Source organism: Eretmochelys imbricata, chromosome 6 (assembly GCF_965152235.1).
Source record: "Eretmochelys imbricata isolate rEreImb1 chromosome 6, rEreImb1.hap1, whole genome shotgun sequence".
Classification (NCBI taxonomy): Eukaryota; Metazoa; Chordata; order Testudines; family Cheloniidae; genus Eretmochelys; species Eretmochelys imbricata.
The window spans coordinates 121870238-121892709 of record NC_135577.1 but is presented as its reverse complement, the minus strand read 5'-3'; the positions used below and the strand labels follow the sequence as shown (position 1 = coordinate 121892709).

Below are 22472 nucleotides of genomic sequence, written 5' to 3'. Positions count from 1 at the left end.
GCAGTATGTGTCACTTTACAGTAGCTCTGTTGCCTTTTACAGTCCAATTTTAAATGTGGTTTCTACCACTTACTGTGGAAAGTGTTCAGTTGCTTTTAAATTTGCTGTTTTCTACATCTTTTTTGGTGTCTTTCGCCATTTTATTTTACTTTACTTCTCTTTGGATAGCTGATCACTACATTCTCAGTTTCTGCTCTCTACCTTCCCAAGCTGTTAAAATACTTTGCAAGTATATAGTGCCTTCCGCTGAATGATTTCAAATGCCTTAACATCTATGGAAATAGAGGGTAATTTCCATTGTATAGCGAGGGAAGAACAAGGCCCAATTACAAGATCTTGCAAAGTTTGTACCAGAACTAGGCTTACAGAGTCCAGATTCCCTGACTACATGATCATGTTATTTTCTTAAACTCGTCTTGTAACGCACCAAATGCAGTCAGTTTTTAAAGAACAGTATTTCCCTGCTGCTTCAATTAGTTTAACTAGGGGAACTTAAGGGCTGTCCCAAACCAAATTACATATGTAACTGTGTTCGTCATCCTCACACCCAAATACAAAAAAGATGCTAGGTTGTTCCCTAGGCAGTTTGCAGTTGTGGATGGGATGTGAGGGCTCAATTTCTCTGCAGCATTCTGCAAACTCAGGGAGAGGAGTGGCAAATATAAACGGCAATATTACCTTCCCTACGTTTTTATTTCCAATAATATGCTTTCTCTAATGTAATGTTTATTAAATTTATGAGAGCGGTATGGGAAGGTAAGTAAGTAATCTGATTCTTGGACCTTTAGGCAAAAGTAATTAATGGATACAGTTGGGTTGGAAACAAAGAAAATAGGCTCAGTCTTTCATCCCTGCCTTGTGAGCATTTACTGTGAGCTAGACTAGATAAAAATTAATGGCTGTATGAGTTTTTCCTCACTCATCAACTGAGTACTGCACTCGGGTAGAGCAGTAATGCAGGCTGTGAAAAGATCTGGGCTCTCCTAAATTGTGATTCCCCTCTCTGGTACGGTCTCAATGTCTGGCCTTAAGCAAATCCCCTCTCTGTACTCCAGCCCTTCCTCAATTGTAACAGGGCGATGGGCCTGACGAGCACCAGTCCCCCCCGGCGGAGGCAGTAGGAGAAGGAAGTGGGGGTTATTTCCATAGCACGGTGCAGCTGTAAAAGGCTAAATGGGCCAATTTCAGGGAGATTAACACTAACTAACCCTGTGAGCTGACACAGCCGCAGCGGTGATGAGAAGCGGGGGGGGGGAGCTGCTGCTGACAAACCAGTCCCTCCACTCCTGCCTGCAGCACAGCCCCCGGCCAGGAACAGAGGGGCCCGAGATACAGACAGGTCACTTCCTGCTATGCGGAGTTGGCAACAAGATTTGAGGCAAAGCCTACAGCTAGACCAGGCGTCTCCTCGGAGCCATCTCCCTGCTGGGGAGCCCGGGGCTCCCAGGCACAGACCAACCCCCAGAAACCAGCCAAGGGCTGGGGGAGGAGTCGCCCCCCGGGGCTCGCAGGCATTGACCGCCCACCCCCCAAAAAAAACCCAAAACACCGTGGGCAGGGGGAGAGTCTCCCCGGCCCTGACTAGCCGGGGGCGCCCGGCGCCGTGCGCTCGGCGGGAGGGGGGGATGGCTGTGGCTCTAGCCAAGCCCGCTTCTCGCGGCTCCAGAGCGGGCCGGGGCCGGGCGGGAACGGCCATGAGCGGCTGGGCCCGCCCCCTTCTACTCCTGCTGGCTGGGGCCTGCGGCCTCGCCCTGCTCGGCTACGGCGTCTACTTCGACCGGCGGCGGAGAAACGCCCCCGACTTCCAGCGGAAGCTGCGGCAGAGTGCGTGTCCCGGCCCGGCCCGGCCCGGGGAGCGGGAGGCCGTTAGGCGGGGCCGGGCCGCTCCCGCCTCCGAGCTGGCGGGGCGCCCCGTCGCCCAGGCATTAGCCCCCTCCTCTCCCCGGGCGGGCGAGCTGCAAGCACCGCCCCTGCGATGCAAGGCCTCCCCCCCCCAGTGTGTGTGTGTGTGTGTGTGTTAGAGACCCTCCCCGTAGCAGTGCCAGGCCTCGGTCCCACACGGAGCGTGGGCAGGGAGGGCGCAGGGGGAACTGGGCTGAAGTGACTCCCCCCCCTCACCCTAGTCAAGTCTAAGGCCTGAGCCCCTTTGGCCTACAGCCCTTGGACCTTCCCTTTCACCCCCCCCCCTTGAAAATAAATAATTCCTGCCTCACATAAATCCCACTCCATCACCCCAGGTGGGATTTTCCAACCTGCTTAAATCACTTCTCATCCGGGCCCTATTTTCATAAGTGCCCTGCAGCAGCACAGCTAGGGACGGGTGGCCGGACTCCAGTAGCGCAGACGCTTGCTACAGCCACCGCCGGGGGTTTTTCCCCCCGGCGCTGGAGTGAGTCCGCCTGACGGAGAGGCTAACGGAAGAATTCTGCTGTTGACCGAGCGACAGCTACGCTGGAGGTTGGGTTGACCTAGCTGCAAACGTTTTTCACGGCCCTGAGCGCTGGAGCGAAGTCGCTCATCATTTTTAAGTGTAGACCAGGCCTCAGGCACTTCGACAGGTGAGCTCCACTGACCTCCAAAGAGACTTCGGCAATGTCTACACTGCCATGTTCAGTGCTAAAACTTAAGTCGTTCAGGAGTGTGGACCCCCCGCCCCCGCGCGAGCGACAAAAGTTTTAGCGCTGAAAAGGGCCAGTATAGGCAGTGCTTTATCTCCCGGCGATAAAGCTACCACCCCACGTTTGGGGTGCGTTCTTTTTAATCGCCGGAAGAGCTCTCCGGCATCGATAAAGCGTGTCTATACTGCCCACATCACAGGGCTGCCACCCTGTAATGTGAGCAGTGTAGACATACCCTTAGTGCACCTACGTGTCTAATAATTCACTTGAGAATGGGCCCTAGACTTCTAAAACACTTAAAGCCAAATTTCTAAAGGTATTCAGGTGCCTAAAGATGAAAATCCCACTAGAGGACTATCTACAACACTGCTTATGCACCAGGGGAGTTAGGCACCTAGGTGGTTTGGAAAATCCCACTAGGCACCTAAATACCTTTACAAATCTTGGCCATAGGGTAACATTTTTAAAAGTGACTTAGGAGCAGAAGGCCATGGTTTTTTGAAAATCTCACTCCAGATGCTTACTTGTTTTAAATTCTGTCTTGAGCAACAATTTCTGCAGAGTGTTTGTAGTAAAACATATGAGCTCATCAGCAACATAAAACTGAAATGTAGCTTGGCTTCCTTCTGATCATGATTCGGTTTTTTTAATTTGAAATATTTTGGTGTACTTAATAAAGTATCAACAAATATCTATATGGCAAATTCAACTCCCTGAGCATCTCTCATTTTAGAGAAGAGGTTGACGTTATAGAAAATTTAACAGGTCAGTTCAAGAAGAGTTTAAAAATATTTATAAATAAAAAAAATTAGGTACAATTTACCTTTGTAGGTTTCTCTCATATCTCTATCTTCCAATTATATCTGTTTTCATGTTAGAGTATCAGCACATTTTGGATTAGACAATACTAAAATGGAAAAAAAACTTTGGAGAAGCAGACTTGACAATCTTTTTGGAGTTCTGAACTATTAAGCTAGTTAAATACACTATGTTACATTTACAGAAAGAAGAAAAGAACGTGAAAAAGCTAAAGAGCATGATGCTGAGGTAAACCTTCAGTTTAAAAATCACTTAAACTTAGTAGAAAGAATACTAACTTTAACATTGAATGTCTTTTTGGTTGTACTGATCTGAGCCAAAGCACAAAGGGGAATTAGGAACCCAACTCATTTGTGCCCTTGAAAATCTCCCCCTACACTGTGAGAGGGATTTATGGTCAAGTGTAGTACCTGAAATTAGTTTTTAACAATAACTGTTTCAAGTTGACTGTGTCCTTTTAACTCTAAGACATATTTGAGACTAAAGTTGTTTTTGATTTAGTAAATTTGTAGCACACCCGCAGCTCACTTTTACATTCATAAAGTTTTGGCTAATCTTAATTTGTTAGAGAAAGTAGATATAGTCGAAGGGTACAATTATCCACCATTAGTACTTCCTCTCCTGCCTCACTTCCCAAGGTGGGGGATGTGAGGAGAGACTCATCTACCGTGTCGTTGTGGGCATTCCCATCCTTTACTACAGCCACATCCTCAGTCACTATTGAGCTATTTTATCTTTATCATGAAGACAAAACAATGTATGTATTCCAGAATTCAGTGCAGGGCGCAACCTTGGCTTGCAGAGCTATAATCTCCCCAAAGAGCAGCCACCACCCTTCACCAACACCCATTTTGCACTAGCAGGCAGCACTGAAATCATTTTCACTAATATAGCAAGTTAAGATAATTCCCAACCCCAGACTACAGAACCCTGTCGTCAAACCTCTGTAGGGTTTTTTTTTTTTTTAAACAGTACTGTTTTGGTCAACAGTCTGGGAAAAGCAAAATGACCCAGGGAGCGGAGGAGGGAAATCAAAGATGTGTCAAGAAAAACAGTGACCTCCATAGGTTTGACAAATATAAGTCTAAATGGCAATTTAGAAAACAGCACTGCAAATTAATCTTTTGGGAAATCTTTTTCTTTACTACCAGTTTTCACAGTAACTACCGAGATGTCTTAGTTGCACTGATGCGTCTTATTTCTAAGCTAAAAATATTTTATAACATCTTTAGTTATGCAAGATGAAAAATATTGGAAGGGTACAGGAATTCTTTCTGCAAGAGGTGCAGCTGGGAGAACACTGGTTATCTAGAGGTAAGGACATAAGCATGGGCTCTTGTCAACAGCTGCGCAGGATGTGTGTTGCAGTTGGTTTGTTTTTCACATAAATTGCCTTGAAATGCTCAGCTGAAGTCAAGGTGCAGTATCATTTTAACACAGACAAACTAAATTGTTTTGTCAGACCTCAAGCACATTGTACATGCAGAAGTCAGGCACTGTCTGCTCCACCTTATTTCAAGATGGTGGATAGCATGAGGCTTGATGCTGATAGGAATTCCTACACTTGAAAGTAGGCGGGGAAGGAGGCAAAGGGAAATGAAATTTCAATTAGATTTGGAGAATTAAAAGTTATTACTGGATTACAAAGGGTTAAAAGGTTTTTAAAGCAATGTCGAGAGGGGTTATAGAAGGCCTGAAAGTGAGTAACTAAAGAAGATTCCTGATACATCCCAACCTTCTTCTCCTTCACCTTTCTCACTGCACCCTCCACCCCAAAGAGCTTTCCCCAAAAGATACAAACCCTGGCCCTAGCCCAATCACTTAAAATTACTCCTCCTTTGTTCTGCCTAATTCAGGTAGCCCCTCCATCAAGCATTTATGGAAACTTGGGTTTCTGAATAAATGAACACTTTTGCAGAAGGGGGTCTACTTTCCTCAAATACTTGTCTTTTCATTGGAAAACAACACAAAGGGTGGAGGAGCGGACAGTTTTTTTTGGGGTGGGGGGTGGGGGAATGGTATGAAAAGTAACATTGGGGGGGGGGAATGTTTTCCAATCAACTCTAAAATTTAGTTAAAAATATGAATTTGCTTCAGGAGACCATAAGAAGAGCGTGGAGCACCTCACTAATGCTATTTCAGTGTGTGCACAGCCACGTCAGCTACTGCAGGTCTTGCACAATACACTACCACCACAAGTCTTTGAGATGCTTATGAGGAGAATACCATATGCAAAACAAGTACGTACACTTTAAAAAAGTTAAAGAGGAAACTATTGGTGTTACGTGTGCTGGATGCTATCTAGTCAGCAATATACATTGAAATAGATTGGGAGCTTGCAGTTTTTTTTGTAGAGAACCATTGTTTGTACAGGTTTCAGAGTAACAGCCGTGTTAGTCTGTATTCGCAAAAAGAAAAGGAGGACTTGTGGCACCTTAGAGACTAACCAATTTATCTGAGCATGAGCTTTCGTGAGCTACAGCTCACTTCATCGGATGCATACTGTTGCACAACGGTATCTCAATTTTTAGTACTTGTCATTGATTTTCTGCACTTTGGAACTCTGGTTCTTGTGGCTGCTGAGGTAAATTGTTTAAGCCATGAATTGTCAGGAAAGGGTAATATTTAATAAGAAAGGAACCAATACAGAAGGCTCAAGCTGGAATGATTATGAAAAAAAGACTGAGCAGCACCTCTCTGCCTTTACACTTCTAAAGAGTATTGGATTGAATACCGATAATTACTGGAATTTCAACTCAGTTCTTTAAGAGGACATGCCTGAAACTAAAGTTTGCACCAAATGGAATTTAGCAGCCAGATTGCTTCGTACAGTGGTTCTCAACCAGGGGTACACATACCCCTGGGGGTACTCAGAAGCCTTCCAAGGGGCATATCAACTCACTTAGATTTTTGCCTAGTTTTACAACAGGCTGCATAAAAAGCACTAGTGAAGTTAGTACAAACTAAAATTTCATATACAATGATTTGTTTATAACTGCTCTGTAAACAATACACTGAAATGTTAATACAATATTTATATTGCAATAGATTTTTTATAATTATATGGTAAAATGAGAAAGCAATTTTTAAGTAATAGTGTGCTGTGACACTTTTGTATTTTTATGTCTGATTTTGTTAATTTTTAAGTAAGGTGAAACTTGAGGGTACACAAGACAAATCAGACTCTTGAAAGAGGTACAGTACTTACTCCTGGTAAGTACTGTACCTCTGTGCCAAAAAAATTAAAAATTCTGCACACAATATTTTAAAATTCTGCATATTTTATTTGTAAAAATAATACAATATAATCACACCAGTTTCAATTATTTTTGGTAGTTTATTTCAAAATACCTCTCAGCAAGTATGTCTGTAACAATACAGACAACAAAAAAGATTCAGGAAATGTTTTTTGACAAGTAGATTCCTTACAAGGTATATTAATACAGAACTCTTCAGTAATAATTCATTTAAACTACAATACAGAACCATATTTCCCGCACCCCTCAGAAGCAGTGCAAAGGCTTGGGGGAGTCAGGGGTAATGGAGGAGCTGAGGGAGAGGGAAGTAAAGTACTGGTATGGAGCCTGGGTATGAACTTGAAGGGTTGTTGGGTATGGGTGGGAAAAGCATGGAACAAGTTTTTGCGGGGTGGGAAGGGATTGTTAAGAAGCTTCCCCCATGCAGATCCTGGCTGACTCCTAGTTTCTCCTATTCAGTCAGGCACATCTGCCCCTGTCCCCATGTGTGTCTGTGCCCTCACCCAGCCACTCCCCTGTCTTGTCTCCCTATACCTCTTCCCCCATCCCATGCGTCTCTGTACACCCACCCAGCCACCCTGTGTCCCTGTAGCTCCTCCCCATCCCCTTGTGTCTCTGTGCCCCCACCCAGCCACTCCCTTGTACCTATGTAGCTCTGCACCTCCCTTTCCCCTGTGGCCATGCCTCTACTCCCATTCAGCCCCTGCCCCAGTCTCTCCTCCCCCACTAGCCCTTATGAGCCCCAGTCTGACCCCCTCAGAATTCCATACTGTCTGTCTCCCCATAGCTCCTGTCTCCTGACCTGGCATGACCAGCACTGCGAAGAAGGCAGCTCTTTCTCTTCCCCCGCTGGCAGGGAGCTGCAGCTTTGTTCTACCACCACAGCGCCCTCTGGTGGGCAAAAGGCAGAACTACAGCAACATTTTGGCAGAAGCTTTTTTCTGCACAAAAAATTAGAAATCTGAGGGGCTCATTAATTATGCACGCAGCAGTGCAGAATTCCCCCAGGAGTAAATAGTCTGGAAAGGTTGAGAGCCACTGGCTTAGTGGATACCTTTTTATTTACCAGTTAAAGTGAAAATAAAATTGAGTCTGCCAGATCTTATTCACAGTAATACATCACAGTGGTTGTGTATAACTGAACAAAGCACAGACCATGTCTGTTTTCTACTCCATTCAGAATAAGGCTATTTGATAATGAAATACCAATAAACTGTCATACTACTGCATTAACAATCAGATTCAAGAATTATATTCACTGTAATAAAACAATGACAAAGAACCATTGTTTCCACTACCTTGAAAACACGAACATTTAATTTGCATAAATGCTCATGTTTTATCTCAGCGCTTATCAGCAGAAGATGTCATCTTGTGAGCACCTCATATATTCTACTGGCATTCTCTTATGCTGGGTAGCCTAGTAGTATTGAAAGAATAAGTCATGTATCATGTAATAAACATGAGATTAGGAGTAACCTTTGGATTACTTCTTTCCTGTGGGGGAAGTATGCAGTAGTAGTTCTGCCAGTGAATGCTGCTAATTAACATGCTCCTGTGCCACTCATGTAGGGGGAAAAAAAAAAAGTAGGCCAAAATCAACATTGAGATAAACTGGTAGAACTTTGAAATCAATGGAGTTGTGCCAGCTTGCATGTGTTATTTTTATAGCAGCTGTCTGTCCTCATAACATAAAGGCAAGTGCTACAGACTCATAGAAATATAGGGCTGGAGTCAAGAAGTCACTAAGTCCAGTCCCCTCTGCTGAGGCAGGCCCAAGTAAACCTAGACCATCACTGACAGGTGTTTATCCAACTTGTTTTTAAAAACCTTTCATGATGGGAATTCAACCACCTCTCCTGGAAGCCTATTCCAGGATTTAACTACCCTAATAGTTAGAAAGTTTTTTAATATCTGACCTAAATCTCCCTTGCTGCAGATTAAGACAAATATTTCTTGTCCTACTCTTCAGTAGACACTGAGAACAATCCATCACCATCCTCTTGCTAACAGCCCTTTACATATTTGAAGACTTATCAGGTCCCGGCTCAGTCTTCTTTTCTCAAAGACTAAACGTGCCCAGTTTTTTTAAGCTTTCGTCAGAAGTCAGGTTTTCTAAACCTTGTATTATTTTTGTTACTCTCCTTTGGACTCTCTCCAATTTGTCCACATCTTCCCTGAAGTGTGATACCCAGAATTGGACACAGTACTCCAACTGAGGCCCCACCAGTGCAGAGTAGAGCAGGACAATTACCTTCTGTATCTTACATATGACAGTCCTGTTAATAAAACGAGCACGATGTTAGCCTTTTTTTACAACCGTATCACAGTATTGATTAATTCAGTTTATTATCCAGTATAACTATGACAGCGAATCATTGACAGCTACTCATTGAGTATGGTCTTTCAACCAGTTGTGTAACCACGTTATAGTAAAATTTCATGTAGACAATGTTTCCCTAGTTTGCTTATGAGAATGGGATTTGGAACTCTATCAAGAGCCTTACTAAAATCAAGATACATCACATCTACTGCTCCCCGCCATCCATTAGGCCAGTAATCTTGTCAAAAAAGGAAATTAGGTTGGTTTGGCATGATTTGTTCTTGACAAATCCATGCTGACTATTCCTTATAACTGTATTATCCTATGACAACCGTTTGCCCTGGGGAGCATAGGGGAAGACTGCTGGTTAGGGAAGGCGCTTGCTCTAGCCATTCTCGAATGGGCGAGAAGATGAGAGAAGGAGATAACAAAGGCTTTGTCAGAATAAAAAGAAATAACTATTCACATGCCCCTAGATGATGAGGTAATTAGTCACTAACTCTTATCTGTTTGTCAGCGACTTCAAGCAGCACTGAATGAGCAGGACTGTGCAGAAGATGAGAAGGAATGAGAGATGGCAACAATGTTAAGGCAGGACTCTAGCCATCTGGCCTATAAACCCTTGTTTGGAAAGAAAATACATACAAAACTGAACAGTTTCCATTTATTGTACTTTGATTAAATAAAAACATTTTGAAGACATTTTTGTATATATTTCTGTACAGCACTTTTTGCATTAAAATTAATAGTCGTAGTGGAAGAAACAAAAAAACGGTCCTCTCCCTCCCTTGCCCACAACGTAGTAACCAGCATAACCAGTCTGCAGGCCTCTAGAAATGGTTGTATCAACATTATTCCATTGCACAGTAAAAAAGGACCACAGAAATAGACTCTGTTTGCCAGCAGGCGATTACCAACTCTTGGTAGAGTCCATAATTGTTTCCCCAATGATTTCCACGTGCCAAATGGTCTCTGAAACTCTGCTGTGAGCTGGTGGACACACCCACAACAGAACACCTCCACTTGTAATCCAGCAAACATTGGCACTGCTTTAAAGCAAGGTTGGAATAGAATTCTCTTTTGTTTAACGAGGTTGCCCAAGAAGTCCTGCTTTGGCAGCTAGAGCTTCATTCTGCTGAATATGATACTCCTGAAATCTCATGGATATCCTCTGCGTCATTTTTAAATATTTCTGTAGGCAGTGTTCTGAGCACGTCATCTACAGGAAAAAAGAGACACAGAAGGACCACAACAATGATTAAAGGAAAAACTGACTGAAGACAGTTTATGATGGCATATGACTAGGTGAATACACTCGTGTCCTATGCTTATGCTGCCTTTAGCGCCATGATCACTGCCCAGCCTGTTCCTGATGGGAAAAAAATGTCAAGTTTAGTTTTCAAGGAAAATATGAAAAGCTGAGTTTTCTTTTGGCATTCATTCCAATGGAAAATTACCCTAGAGAATCTTTTAAAAATGAAAGAAGTCATTATGTCTCCCTTATCCCTACGATCCTCTGAAATAAAATCTATAGTCTCCTACCTTATGGCAAAGGCCAATATTACATCAGTCGCTATTTCTTTAAATTCTGTTTGACTCACCTTCTGCCCATGGCAGCCAAATGTGGCCTAGTATATCCCGTTTATCCTAGGCTTCCATTGGGATCCCTCCAACTAACTGTATCTACCACTTATGGTGTGTACTCAGAGAACTTTTCCTAGGGCTGCTGAAATTATTCTTGTCATTCTGTGGCTCAGTTGGCTGGGATGGTAGTAAAAGTACTATGCCCATTCCATGTTCTGCACTGCATCACTTTTGCAAAATTGGTTTTACCAATCTACAGCAGGTTTCCAAAGCTATTCCTGGGCCAGTGTTGCACATGTTAGACAGCTAGCACGTCCCTACAGCCCACTGCTTCCCGCAGCTCCCATTGGCTGGGAACGACGAATTGCGGCCATTGGGTGCTGCGGGGGGCCTTGCCTGCGGATGGTCAACGTAAACAAAATGTCTCGCGGTCCACCTTTGGATTACCCTGATGGGCCACATGCTGAAGGTTGCTGACCCCTGCATTATATGATGCTCCCAAACTAGCTGTCATTATCAAATATGAACTGATAGTTACAGTGAAAGCATAACAAACTTGCAAACTGGTCCTGTTCCCTTTGTTTCTGTCATTACCAATAAACTAGGAGTTGTTTTGATCATGTTTAGAATTTAGAAATGGGGAAAGGAGGTCTAAACTGTTGTTGTCTGGACATCAGCTACCTGGTAAAACCTGTTGAGCAGGAGTGAACTCTAGCTAAATAACTACAATGAGGGAGCCTGGAACAGCTCCAAACCATTGCTCCCAGAGGGTGTAGTATTCAGGGGATGGTGCCTTGTGAAGGGTAGACTTGCACCAGGGGTTGCTGTGTGGAAAAGTGATCAAAGATGAATTTTAAAAAAATTGTGGCATTGCTCACAGGAGATTCCTGGAAGCTTTTGATATTTACTTAATATGAAACTAAAACTTGAATAGGAACGTATGAAGTGCCATACCAGATCAGACCAGTGGTCCATCTAATACAGTATCCTGTTCCCAATAGTGGCCAGTGCCAGATGCTTCCCAAGAAGGTGCAAGAAACCCTGTAATGGACAATTACATAATAAACTGTCCATAAAGAAAGTTTCTCCCTAATCCCCATCGGTTAATGATTAGCTCATGTCCTGCAGCATGGGGGCCCCTTTACAGAGTACAAAAGAAAAATGGCTAGCTACAGGTTGCTGTTTATATCCAAAAATCTTAAAAGACTCTACAGGCATGATCCATCAGGATTTTCACCAGCAGACCAGCAGAACTCCCATTAAGAAGTTTTATCCATGAGTGGTAGCAGGATAAGGTACAAGTCTGACCTTCCCAAGGCACTGGATGTCACATCAGCCCTGCAGGCTATAAATGTTGCCTCCAAAACATTTCACTCAGTTCCTTTAATTGCACAGGAGGTGAACCACCCGTATGGCTAAAATAATTCAAAATGATTCATGCTTTAAAAATGGCTCCAAAAATACACAAACAGTGCAAGATGGGAAACACCCTCCAAAGAGGATGATACCAAATTCTGAGGGAAAGTGAGTGAGCATTCCAGGAGATTCTCTCTTCAGAGAAGTAGATTACAGGTGGGTAATTTTCCCTTCTCCAAAGAATTCTCATTCTTATAGAGGCTCTAGGAATGCCCCAGAACAAAATATGTTGTTGCTGCTTGTTGCACCATTACAAGGCCAATGTCAGCACCGAAAACAGGGAGGCTATCTGCATATATGTGAAGAAAAGGAGGAAGATACTGCCTTCCAAGGTCTGATGTGCAATGTCCTGTAAAGCGCCGGGCATGCACTTAGTCCTGCAACTACAAGCCTCAGGGGTCAAAATTTTTCAAAAGCTGTGATGTGGGAGATCTATTGTTTGCATGCAAGGGAGCTAAGATGAAAGAGCAAGAATCCAATCAGAATGACATCTGCACAGAAACAGAACCACAAATATATCATTGTCTCTTCAGTTAACATTTCTCACCTGCAGGCTGCCTACATACTGAAGAGCTATAACCTCTTGTAGGTTAGTTTAACTAATTTTTGATCGGATCAAAACTTTCAAAGCTGCTTATCAAATTCAAACATCATCATACAGCATTTCCACAAAAGAGAAACCCAAAATACACAAGGGCATACCTCTTCTGATTTAACCTCCCTGCTAGTGAAATCTTTCACACAATCCAGGAAACAGGTTTCTGTAAGTTTATTGTATGTCCCAAGAAACTCCTTGAACTGTAAGAAATTGAACAGACATTCAATATTAAAAGAAAAGAAGACATTTTCAAACTTTTCCCACGTACAGTTTGCAATAGCTGCATGTACCATTCAGTGACATTAACAGAACAGACTACTCATTTAAAGTGACAAGTCATCAGAGGTAATTTAGTATCAATTCAATAACATCATTTGATATTGACAGCTACTGTTCACCTAGATCAGATACTGTTCCATGCCTCTTGATTTGCTGATGATTAAAATAATGAAATCTTGGCTACCTTAATACTGTTCCCAATTCATAAAAGAAGTTAAGATACAACTCAGGCAACATTTTACTTGGTAATTAACTGGGGGGGAGGGGAGGGGGAGCTGCATTTCATATATGCATGCTAATAACTTCCCTACCTTTGAAAATAAAATGCTGAAACCTCTTGAAACTAGCTTCCATAAAACTCCATTGCTAAGCTTCATTCTGTTGAGGTAATACAAGCTTCTCAAAACCATCATTTATTAATACAGTACAGCATCTTACCTGTTTGATCTGATCAGATTCTGATATTTGCCCAGCCATATTCTATTGGTCTGTAATCAGCCACCTAATTTTAAGATAACATTTGTGTCATAATTCACACCAAAACACACCTACAAGAAATATAACATTTGAAGGCTGAATAAAACTCTGCCCCTTCTGTAAGCGTAGCCAGACATAACTGTGGTTTCAAAGAAACAAGAATAAGTGGCTACTGGGTCTTAAGTTCCCAGCATGATCTGCATCTAACAAAATACTACAAGGACAGACTTACATGTGATTTAAAGGAACAGCTTCTGGTTAAATTTGGCTCAAATTTTACATCTTATAAAAATAAAGTTTTATAAAATCTAAAACCAATAGAAATGATGCTATGATTTGTAAAGTTCCAATAGAAATAGTTTGTTGGTTTTGGATTTTTTAGCAGCCCCCTGCAATGGCTATAACAGAAGAGTCTTGTTTTAATAATCTAATTTCTTACTTATTACAAATAACCCCTTAATGAGTGACATGATTCTCATTGACAGTATCCATTTAAATGGAAGCTATCAAGTTGAAATGTAGTCAGTTAAAAAAAAAATGTCCAACATAGGGTCAGATACCACACCTTTTCAAGTCCCCCTGCCAGTTTTTGTAATTACATTTTTCTATTTCAAATAATAGAGAAGAGCAATATTAAAGAAAGATCCAAACAGGTGAAACACATTACAGAGAAAACACCAAAACTAGCTACAAGTAAAGAGCTGTCAGATACACAAAGTAAAACGGGGGGCGGAAGAGACCTCTAGTTACCTTTCAGTTACAGCAACACTTGGATAAAAGAAACAGCACTCTATAGTATTCTAAATTGATTAAATTAATTCCACCCCCACCACTTCTTAGAAACCAGCTCATGTTTTTAAAACATTTATTGTTTTAGTCATTAGAAAAACAGTAAAACTACAAATACTTGTGCCAGTGAATCTAGTGAGTTAAATATAAGGGATTATGAAGAAGAAATAAAAATAGCATTAAAAAAGAAATGAACAACAGGTGAGGAAAAGTGAAAGCTAATGGAGTCTATGAAGAAAGAATTTAAGAAGGGATCTTCAAAAACAAAGAAATTCCTTATACAGTGTGGTAAACAAGTTAAGACTTGAGACTTTCTAGGAGAGAATAGTCCTGGTGTCTGCAATTCAAGAAGGATGTTGGTAAATTGGAGAGGGTTCACAGAAGAGCCACAAGAATCATTAAAGGATTAGTAAACATGCCTTGTAGTGGACTCAAGGAGCTCAACCTATTTAATTTAAAAAGAAGATTAAGAGGTGACTTGATCAGTCTCTAAATACCTACATGGGGGACAAATATTTGACAATGGACTTTTCAATCCTGCAGAGAAAGGTATAACATGATCCACTGGCTGCAAGTTGAAGCTAGACAAATTGAGACTGGAAAACACAGTGTAAATTTTCAACACTGAGGGTAATTAACCATTCAAACAGTTTACCAAGGGACATGGTGGATTCTCCATCACTGGCAACTTTTAAATCAAGATTAGATGTTTTTCTAAATATGCTCTTGGAATTATTTTAGGGAAGTTCTATGGCTGTGATCATCTAGTCTGGCTTCCTGTATAACACAATGGTCCCTTCTGGCCTTGGAATTGATGAATCTATGTATACTGAAAGCTGTTGTCTTCCTTCCCCCAATTTATACATGGCCTGAGGCTCACTGCTATCCCTCGGTGAAATTAACATTAAAAATTGAAAAATCAAATGCAGTAACACTATAAGCAAATCACACACACAAAGTTCTCACTAAATCCTCTCCACTCACACCTCTTCTGACAGGGCTCAAGTAAACAGATGAACTTTGCAGCATGTCCTAAGATCAACAGACTCTGAGGTGGTCTATGCTTAGAAGTTTTGCCAACATAACTGTGTTGGTAAGGGATGGAATTTTTTTGCCACATAGTTGTGCCAGTAAAAGCCCTAGTGGAGATGCAGCTATACGAGGTGTTTTTTTACTGGTATAGCTTATTTTTGTTCCTTCTACAGTTGCATCTACACTAGAGGGGTTTTGCCCCTTTAAACTGGTGAAAGTGGCAAAACTTTAACTGCAGATGAGGCCTCTGGATCAGGCATATCAAGGCTGGTGTGGTGGTGGGAAGAAAGAAAAGGAAAGTGAATTCCAGGGTCAAAGGCTCTCTGCTGAGAACATTCTACCCCAGGCCCCCAACGTACAAATCTGAGAACTGTTAGCTCAAGTGTCTGAGTAGATCTCAGCCGTCAGTGCTGAGCATGGGAGAAGCAGCGCTCTCAGATACCAAGAAACCAAACCAAAGGGCTCTATAGATTAGACCCTTGACTTGCACCTGAAAATAACTTAAAACAAATCAGAAGCTAGTACGAATGTAATATGTTCTCTATGTAAAACTTCACTAAGAAAGTTGACTGTGTTCTACATTAGCTTAAATCTGATCATTAGGTAAAGGTGTTTAAAAAAATAATCTAAACTGGAGATGGCACACACAGATAAATGGTGACATCTGCATCAGATAGGAATGAGTGCAACTGCCTGGCTGAGCACAAGTTTAAAGAGTGAAAATCTAAAAATCAATCATGGCATATCACATAAAAGCTGGCTGCTTAACAATGAGCAATACCAAACTGAGCTTTATTAAAAGCACATGCCTGGGGTGGAGGGTACAAGGTATATATTTGGAGCCACCTTCAGCCTAGTAAAGTCAGAACCAAGGTAGCTCATTATCAGGGAGTGTTAAAGCCCCACCGAGAAACAGAAAACTCCTGTGTCCCTGCCAGGGTGCAAAAAGCTAATGGCCTCAACTCCCAGCACGACCTCTTCCCCATATTTTGTATTCCGTTTATCTTTTTTTTATTTAATCAGACTTGATGGCCTGCCATTTTGTCACTTATTTAATGAGATTAGAACTGATGATTTCGTAAACTGAAGTTCCAGAAAACCTTTGCAGCTGTACTTGAAAAATAACTTTCCTTTAGAATTTAACACAACAGCACTGTCTGACTGTAAATGTCTTTGAAGCACAAATCTGTTGCCCTTACTTTTATGCCTTCCATACTGTGGGCAGTACATTAATATGGCTCTACTGCATGTCTTCAGTGGCTGTCACTGCTAGTTGGCCTTATACATCCAAAATATACTGTCTGGTATATTAAGGTATGTTTACATTGTATATCATATCTGGTTCTAGTTGTTGTTCACATCTGGTCTTTGAGACTAAAGGAAGAATGATAAAATAAGCCATTTCTGCCTGAATTTTCGAATCTGTCTTAAGTGTTAGTCATGGCAACAATGGCTAAACTTCTTACGTGGCAGCTCAAAGCACTCAGAACGTGTCAGGTGCAACTCTTGTACTAGCCCAGCCTCAAGATGGAAGAGGACTGCTTTGGGCTAAACGTGACTGAAAAACTAGGTGCTGTGTTTTTTTAACATGAGTAACCTCAGGGGAAGGCAGATAGCCAATATATAAACAACTACACACAAGGCTGCATATGGTTAGACTACACAGCAGCATGCCCCGAGTGCCCTGGACCACCAGGGATGTGCAAATACCTAGGATAATATCACTTGTTAAAATGCTACAGAGTTGCTATTAACATTTTCAATATATCAAAAGCCATTTTCAGTGGTTTTATTAAATGTAAGAACAAAAACAGTTGAGAGTTAAAAGCTTTGTACTGTTAAGTATAAAAGCTTTCCTTCCCCCATGATCCCCTTTCCAAAGGTAACAGACCTTGAGCCTGTTAGATCCTAATGCCTGTACACATGGCATTCCCAGCCTCTCCAGCTTTGCCTTAGAAACTGAAAAATGTTCTGAAGTTCCCTTCTGTGGGCTGCCACTCCCATTGCCATGGAAACAGCTGATCTCCAGGTAATCATAGCTTTAAGAAACCTGCTTTCTTTTTATAAAAACAGTGATTAGGTTAAAGCTTCCCAGCCAGAGCTGAGCCAATCATTTCTCTGTTTCCATGGCATGGGAGCAGCAGCAAGCATCACAGTTGTCAGAACTTCTCTAAAATTTCACAAGCGTGGGAATCCAATTTTCCCAGCTGTATATAGGGCCTTTAGGAGGCAATAGGCTCCTGAGCACAACTGTTCTGAGTAATTTACTTGGCTGAAACATTTGATTCTCATTACTGTCAGACTGGGACTGTGTGGCTAAAATCCCGGCAGTGCTGATGGATGTGAGCTATTATATGTGAAATGTGCAGAAATGTACAGTGTCATGAGGAGGCTAATTGTTCACCAAGATAATCAGCATCAGTGGCCATTACCTAATCTAGAGATTTGAAATCACTGGGAGCTGGATGTCTATTCTTCTGTACGAAGCCAAATAACAGTTTTGACAGACTATATAATCATGGCTTGTTATGAAGGTCCAGCATTAGAGCAAGCTTCAACTTACCTGAATTTACTTTACCCCTGGAACTACCACATAGTACCTTTAGGTCCATCAGTAACACTTCTGTAACTGGCCCACTGCAGGAGTGGAGAGGGTTCATTGTAAATGTATATATTTTTCATGGAGGGGAAGACTGTCAAATCACAGAAGTGTGTTAAAATTGGACAGTCTGGGAAGTAAGGATCATACAGTTAAGAGTTGTCATGCTAGAGCTGAATTTAAGAACTTGTTTTTAATCCGTTGAGATACAGCTTCAGAAATGCTTTTATTGAACCTAATCAAAGTACAACTACACAGAAAACCAGTAGGACAGAGAGTAATTCACACTAAAATTAAACCAAGGCTGTGACAACACAAGACCCAGGAAATTCTGTGTTAAATGTTGGTGTACTTTAGGTCTTCCAACAGTAGGCCCAACTAACACATCAAAGAAACGGCTTTGGAGCTCCCTCTTGTGCTTGAGTCAGGGCATATGTCATCTGTACCTTTGAATTACTTTTTGTATTGTTTTATTTCAAAGTTTTGTCATGCTCTTAATGTAGTTACCATGCATAAAATATTTTTATTCTAAATAATTCACAAATTATACTCAGAGTAACAGCCGTGTTAGTCTGTATTCGCAAAAAGAAATGGAGTACTTGTGGCACCTTAGAGACTAACCAATTTATTTGAGCATGAGCTTTCGTGAGCTATAGCTCACTTCATCAGATGCATACTGTGGAAACTGCAGCAGACTTTATATATACACAGAGAATATGAAACAATACCTCCTCCCACCCCACTGTCCTGCTGGTAATAGCTTATCTAAAGTAATCGTCAGTGCTGGAAATGGCCTAACCTGACGATTACTTTAGATAAGCTATTACCAGCAGGACAGTGGGGTGGGAGGAGGTATTGTTTCATATTCTCTGTGTATATATAAAGTCTGCTGCAGTTTCCACAGTATGCATCTGATGAAGTGAGCTATAGCTCACGAAAGCTCATGCTCAAATAAATTGGTTAGTCTCTAAGGTGCCACAAGTACTCCATTTCTTTTTGCAAATTATACTCAGACGCTGCATGGATCATGAATTACAATCCAGTGCACAAGGTCAATGGGCCAGATTCAGCCCTGAAGTAAGGTCCATTAAGGAGCTGTGCGTGATTTCTTCCACTTAAGTTCAATAAGTTCAGAGCTGAATTTGGCTTAGTGAGGCTGAATGTTAGAGATCTATTAGAAACATCTTGAACAAATTCTAAGCATATACAATGTCATTTAAAAAAATGAAACAGCTCCTCTGCTTTTTTCCTTGGGTGGTCTCCAATCAAAGTACTGACCAGGCCTGACCCCACTTATATCGTGATCTGATGAGGTCACAGCCCTAGGTGGAAAAGCTTCAGGTAAGGCAGATTTATCTTAATCCCTTCTTCCTGATATTTCACTGTGTCCTTCAGGTCTCACCTTCAACAATACATTGATTTCTTTGTGTTCACTGAGCCAAATTCCAGCCTGATACAAGTGGATAAAATGCCAATGAAGTCTGTGCAGACAGGTGAAAGGAGTCTGAATTTGGCCCATTTTCCCATCCCATTCCCAATTAGTTATTCCATACATTTATTATCTTTTGTGTGAAGTAGTTGTTCTGCCTGGAATTCCCTATTTGCTCCTAGCTTTGAAATTACATCCTTTCATTTCTGAATCTCTTACCGGGTAATATCAAATATATCAATCCCTTTTATGAATTTTGAAAGCCTGTCTCAGGTCACCTTGAAGTCTCTTCTCTTGCATCAAGAATAAGTCCAACAGACTAACTTTTCCTCATAACTTACATTCTTCAGACAGACTTTTTTTGGTCCTGCTGAACCCTGCATCTTCTTCAAATGCAATAATATGCTTACTGTTGCGGAGTAACAAGTATCGATCAGTGCAGACATCTTACACATTACTTTTTTGCTTCCAACCTTGAGCTGATTATATTAGTAACATTTTTTTTATGCCCTCAGCTACCATAGTGCTAATACACTAGATGCCCAGATTTCTCCAGAAGGGATAAACAGGTAGTGTGGTGTAGACATAAAAACTATTCTGAGACATGGCTGTATTGTGGAAAAAAGCTGCTGCATGGATGCATCTCCTCCATGTTTGTGGTAAATGAGTCTCATGAAAGTATGTTACAAACTGGTTACAAAAACAGTTGTAATTGTGGAGTGCCTAAACGAGAACTGTAAATAAGGATTGTGAAGATGCAAAGAGGACTGATAACACAAATTATGAAAATCCATTCTTACAGTATTGTATTGAGAACCATCATGGCCTAGTGGATAAAGCACAGGACTTGGGACTCAGAAGACCTGGGTTCTATTTTCAGCTCTGCCACTACATTGCTGGGTGGTCTTGGGCAAATCATTTTACATCCCTGTTTCCCTCAGTTTCCCTGTCTGTAAAACAGGGACAAAAATACTCTGACCTTCTTTGTACCTTGAGATCTATAGATGAAAATCACAATGTAAGAGCTAGATATTAGTGAGAACAGCAGTATGAAGCCATAGCAGGGCCTGGTCAAGTAGAGATTTAATATCTGAGATAGTCTATAGCAATAGACATTTAAGGGTTGACATATTGTTCCTAAAGTAGCCAATCTATGAGCTCTTTGAATTACAATCTGAATGTTTTATTTAGTGGAAGGAGACAGCAAATTTCTCAAATGGAAGAGAAAACATTTTCCTTCATTTTTTTTTTTTTTACTTAGGTTGTTTTTACCCAATTCCCTAAAATTAAACACACATTATCATAGACACAGACTCATAGACTTTAAGGTCAGAAGGGACCATCATGATCATCTTCTAGTCTGATCGCCTTCACGTTGCAGGCCACACCCTCACCCACTCACTCCTGACATATAAAATACTATATGGATTTTTTTTAGGAAATTATTAAAATGTACCATAAAAGTAAATAACCATGAGATAACTACTGTATTTTGGAGAAGTTCTCTGGGCTGTAGTCATAAAGGAGGTCAGACTAGATGATCACAGTGGTCCCTTTTGGCCTTGGAGTACATGACCTTGATAGTAAATTATTACAAAGCTCTTACACTTGTACACCTATCTTGGGATATCACATTTATTCCCATGCTACTGGGAGGGCCTCAAAGCCCTGGTGCACCAAGGACCCTCCTATCCTTAGCCTCTGGAAAATAACAGTCTAGTCTCCACTAATACTTTGGTCTAATGTTGAGTGTAGCGTGTGGGTGCTGTTGGTGGCCTATGATATATAGGAGGTCAGGCTAAATGATGGAGTGGTGCCTTCTGGCCTTAAACTCTATGACCATGACTACATTTACACCAATTCTTCAAAACGCTAAATCTATTTGAGGGTTTTAGATCACTCCTGGAGCACCTGCCACATAAAATTGCTAGCCGCAGCAAAATCTCTCGTGGTCCCTAAGGAGTCTTTGTTGCTTCTCCCTTTTCAGGCTGAAAATCTGATCTCCTCTGAAGGTTTCTGCCAGAGCCCGATCCCCTGGGCAGCCAGTCTGTTCCCTCGGTGACATGAGTCGCCATGAGCCGTACACCCGGGCCGCAGCCACGTTGGGGAAGGAAGGTCACTGCCTGGGAGTCCCAGCGGAGAGCCCGAGCCACCACCTGGTGCCAAGGACACGCGAGGAGGGGGCGATGGAGAGCGAGCCCGGCAGCGCCCTGAGCCTCCCCAAGGACCGACAGCCCTGCCCTGACCTCGCCCGCCCCGGGGAAACTGAGGCACGGGCTCCCACCCCAGTCACACAAACAGGGCCAAGGATGGAACCCAGGAGTCCTGACAGCCAGGCCCGCTCCCCTACTCACCCGCTCCGCGCCCAGCGCCTCTCGACACGTGGGGGAACCGGCAGCCTCAGCTCCTCCTTCCGCCCCGCAAATTCGCTACGTTTCCCCCCACCTCACTCCGCGTGGAGACGAATCGGCACATAGGGATCCGCTGACAGATTTACCTTGGCCCGCGGCACAGGGTGGTGTAGCATTGTAAAGTGTCCCCCATGCCCCGGGAGTGCCTGGGGGGCCCACACAGTACGGCGGGGACAGCCGTACTGGAACACGATGCACCCGGAGTACAGAGCTGAACCACAGGCAGCTATTACAGCATTATAGCGGGGAACGGTTGGTTGTATCGCGTATTTGTTCCACCCGGACAGTAAAGAAAAGGGACCGCGCAGCGGTAGTGAATGGCCTTCCCGTGGGAGGCAGCTTTACGCATGCGCTCTGGATATGCGGCGTCTCGCGCGCAAGGCCGAATCTCTTTTCCCCCCCCCCGCATGCATATTGATTCTGAGCTCGCGAAAGCCTGCAGTAGCAAGCGCATGCGCGGTGCTACCCGGGAAAGGATTGGGCAGGCTGGCGCCGCTGGTTTGGAAGCGGCTGGTGTAGTGGGGGGGGGGGAAGCTGGTGTTGTTACCATGGTAACTAGCATTTCCGGTGGCTGCTGGGTAGGGGTTGAATGAGGGTGTGCTGTAGCTTCCGGGGAAAACGGGGCGAGGGCACCCTGCACCCCAAGGTAGGGTGTGGGGGGTCCCTGTACTCCTAGGGGTGCGGGGGAGGGAGCCGTGCGCCCTGTGCCCTGCCGGGCGGGCAGTGGGGGCTGGGGGAGGGAGCCTGCGGTGGGGGAAGGGGGTGCTGCACCCCAATTCTTGACGTGTATGCTGCACCCTATCCTCGCTACAGCACTGTTGCTGGCTAGGTGGGCGCTGCT

At 42.9% G+C, this 22472-nt stretch overlaps 2 protein-coding genes across 3 annotated transcripts; one reads left to right on the top strand and one right to left on the bottom strand.

The window, feature by feature from the left end:
- The first annotated feature begins 1625 nt into the window (after positions 1-1625).
- On the top strand, positions 1626-9672 carry TOMM20L (translocase of outer mitochondrial membrane 20 like). The gene is made up of 5 exons (XM_077819552.1): positions 1626-1824; positions 3622-3665; positions 4670-4751; positions 5535-5677; positions 9535-9672. Exons 1-5 carry the CDS (start codon positions 1626-1628, stop codon positions 9586-9588), a joined length of 522 nt encoding a protein of 173 aa, XP_077675678.1. The 3' UTR covers positions 9589-9672.
- Positions 9668-21836, bottom strand: TIMM9 (translocase of inner mitochondrial membrane 9). Of its 2 annotated transcripts, none has more exons than XM_077819553.1 (4): positions 21575-21836; positions 13333-13396; positions 12720-12815; positions 9668-10236 (listed from the first exon to the last, which is right to left on the bottom strand). In XM_077819553.1, exons 2-4 carry the CDS (start codon positions 13369-13371, stop codon positions 10102-10104), a joined length of 270 nt encoding a protein of 89 aa, XP_077675679.1. In that variant the 5' UTR covers positions 13372-13396; positions 21575-21836; the 3' UTR covers positions 9668-10101. The 2 variants fall into 2 exon arrangements, with proteins under 2 accessions (XP_077675679.1, XP_077675680.1); XM_077819554.1 differs by lacking the exon at positions 21575-21836 and adding an exon at positions 17756-17826.
- Between the last annotated feature and the right edge of the window lie 636 nt (positions 21837-22472).

Coding starts and splice junctions, on each gene's coding strand:
- TOMM20L (XM_077819552.1), top strand. CDS start 1,626: ATGGCTGTGGCTCTAGCCAAGCCCGCTTCTCGCGGCTCCAGAGCGGGC. Junction 1,825..3,621: donor CCAGCGGAAGCTGCGGCAGA/GTGCGTGTCCCG, acceptor TTACATTTACAG/AAAGAAGAAAAGAACGTGAA. Junction 5,678..9,534: donor GAATACCATATGCAAAACAA/GTACGTACACTT, acceptor TCTGTTTGTCAG/CGACTTCAAGCAGCACTGAA.
- TIMM9 (XM_077819553.1), bottom strand. CDS start 13,371: ATGGCTGGGCAAATATCAGAATCTGATCAGATCAAACAG. Junction 12,816..13,332: donor AATCTGATCAGATCAAACAG/GTAAGATGCTGT, acceptor AATTTCTTACAG/TTCAAGGAGTTTCTTGGGAC. Junction 10,237..12,719: donor GGGAGGTTAAATCAGAAGAG/GTATGCCCTTGT, acceptor TTTTTCCTGTAG/ATGACGTGCTCAGAACACTG.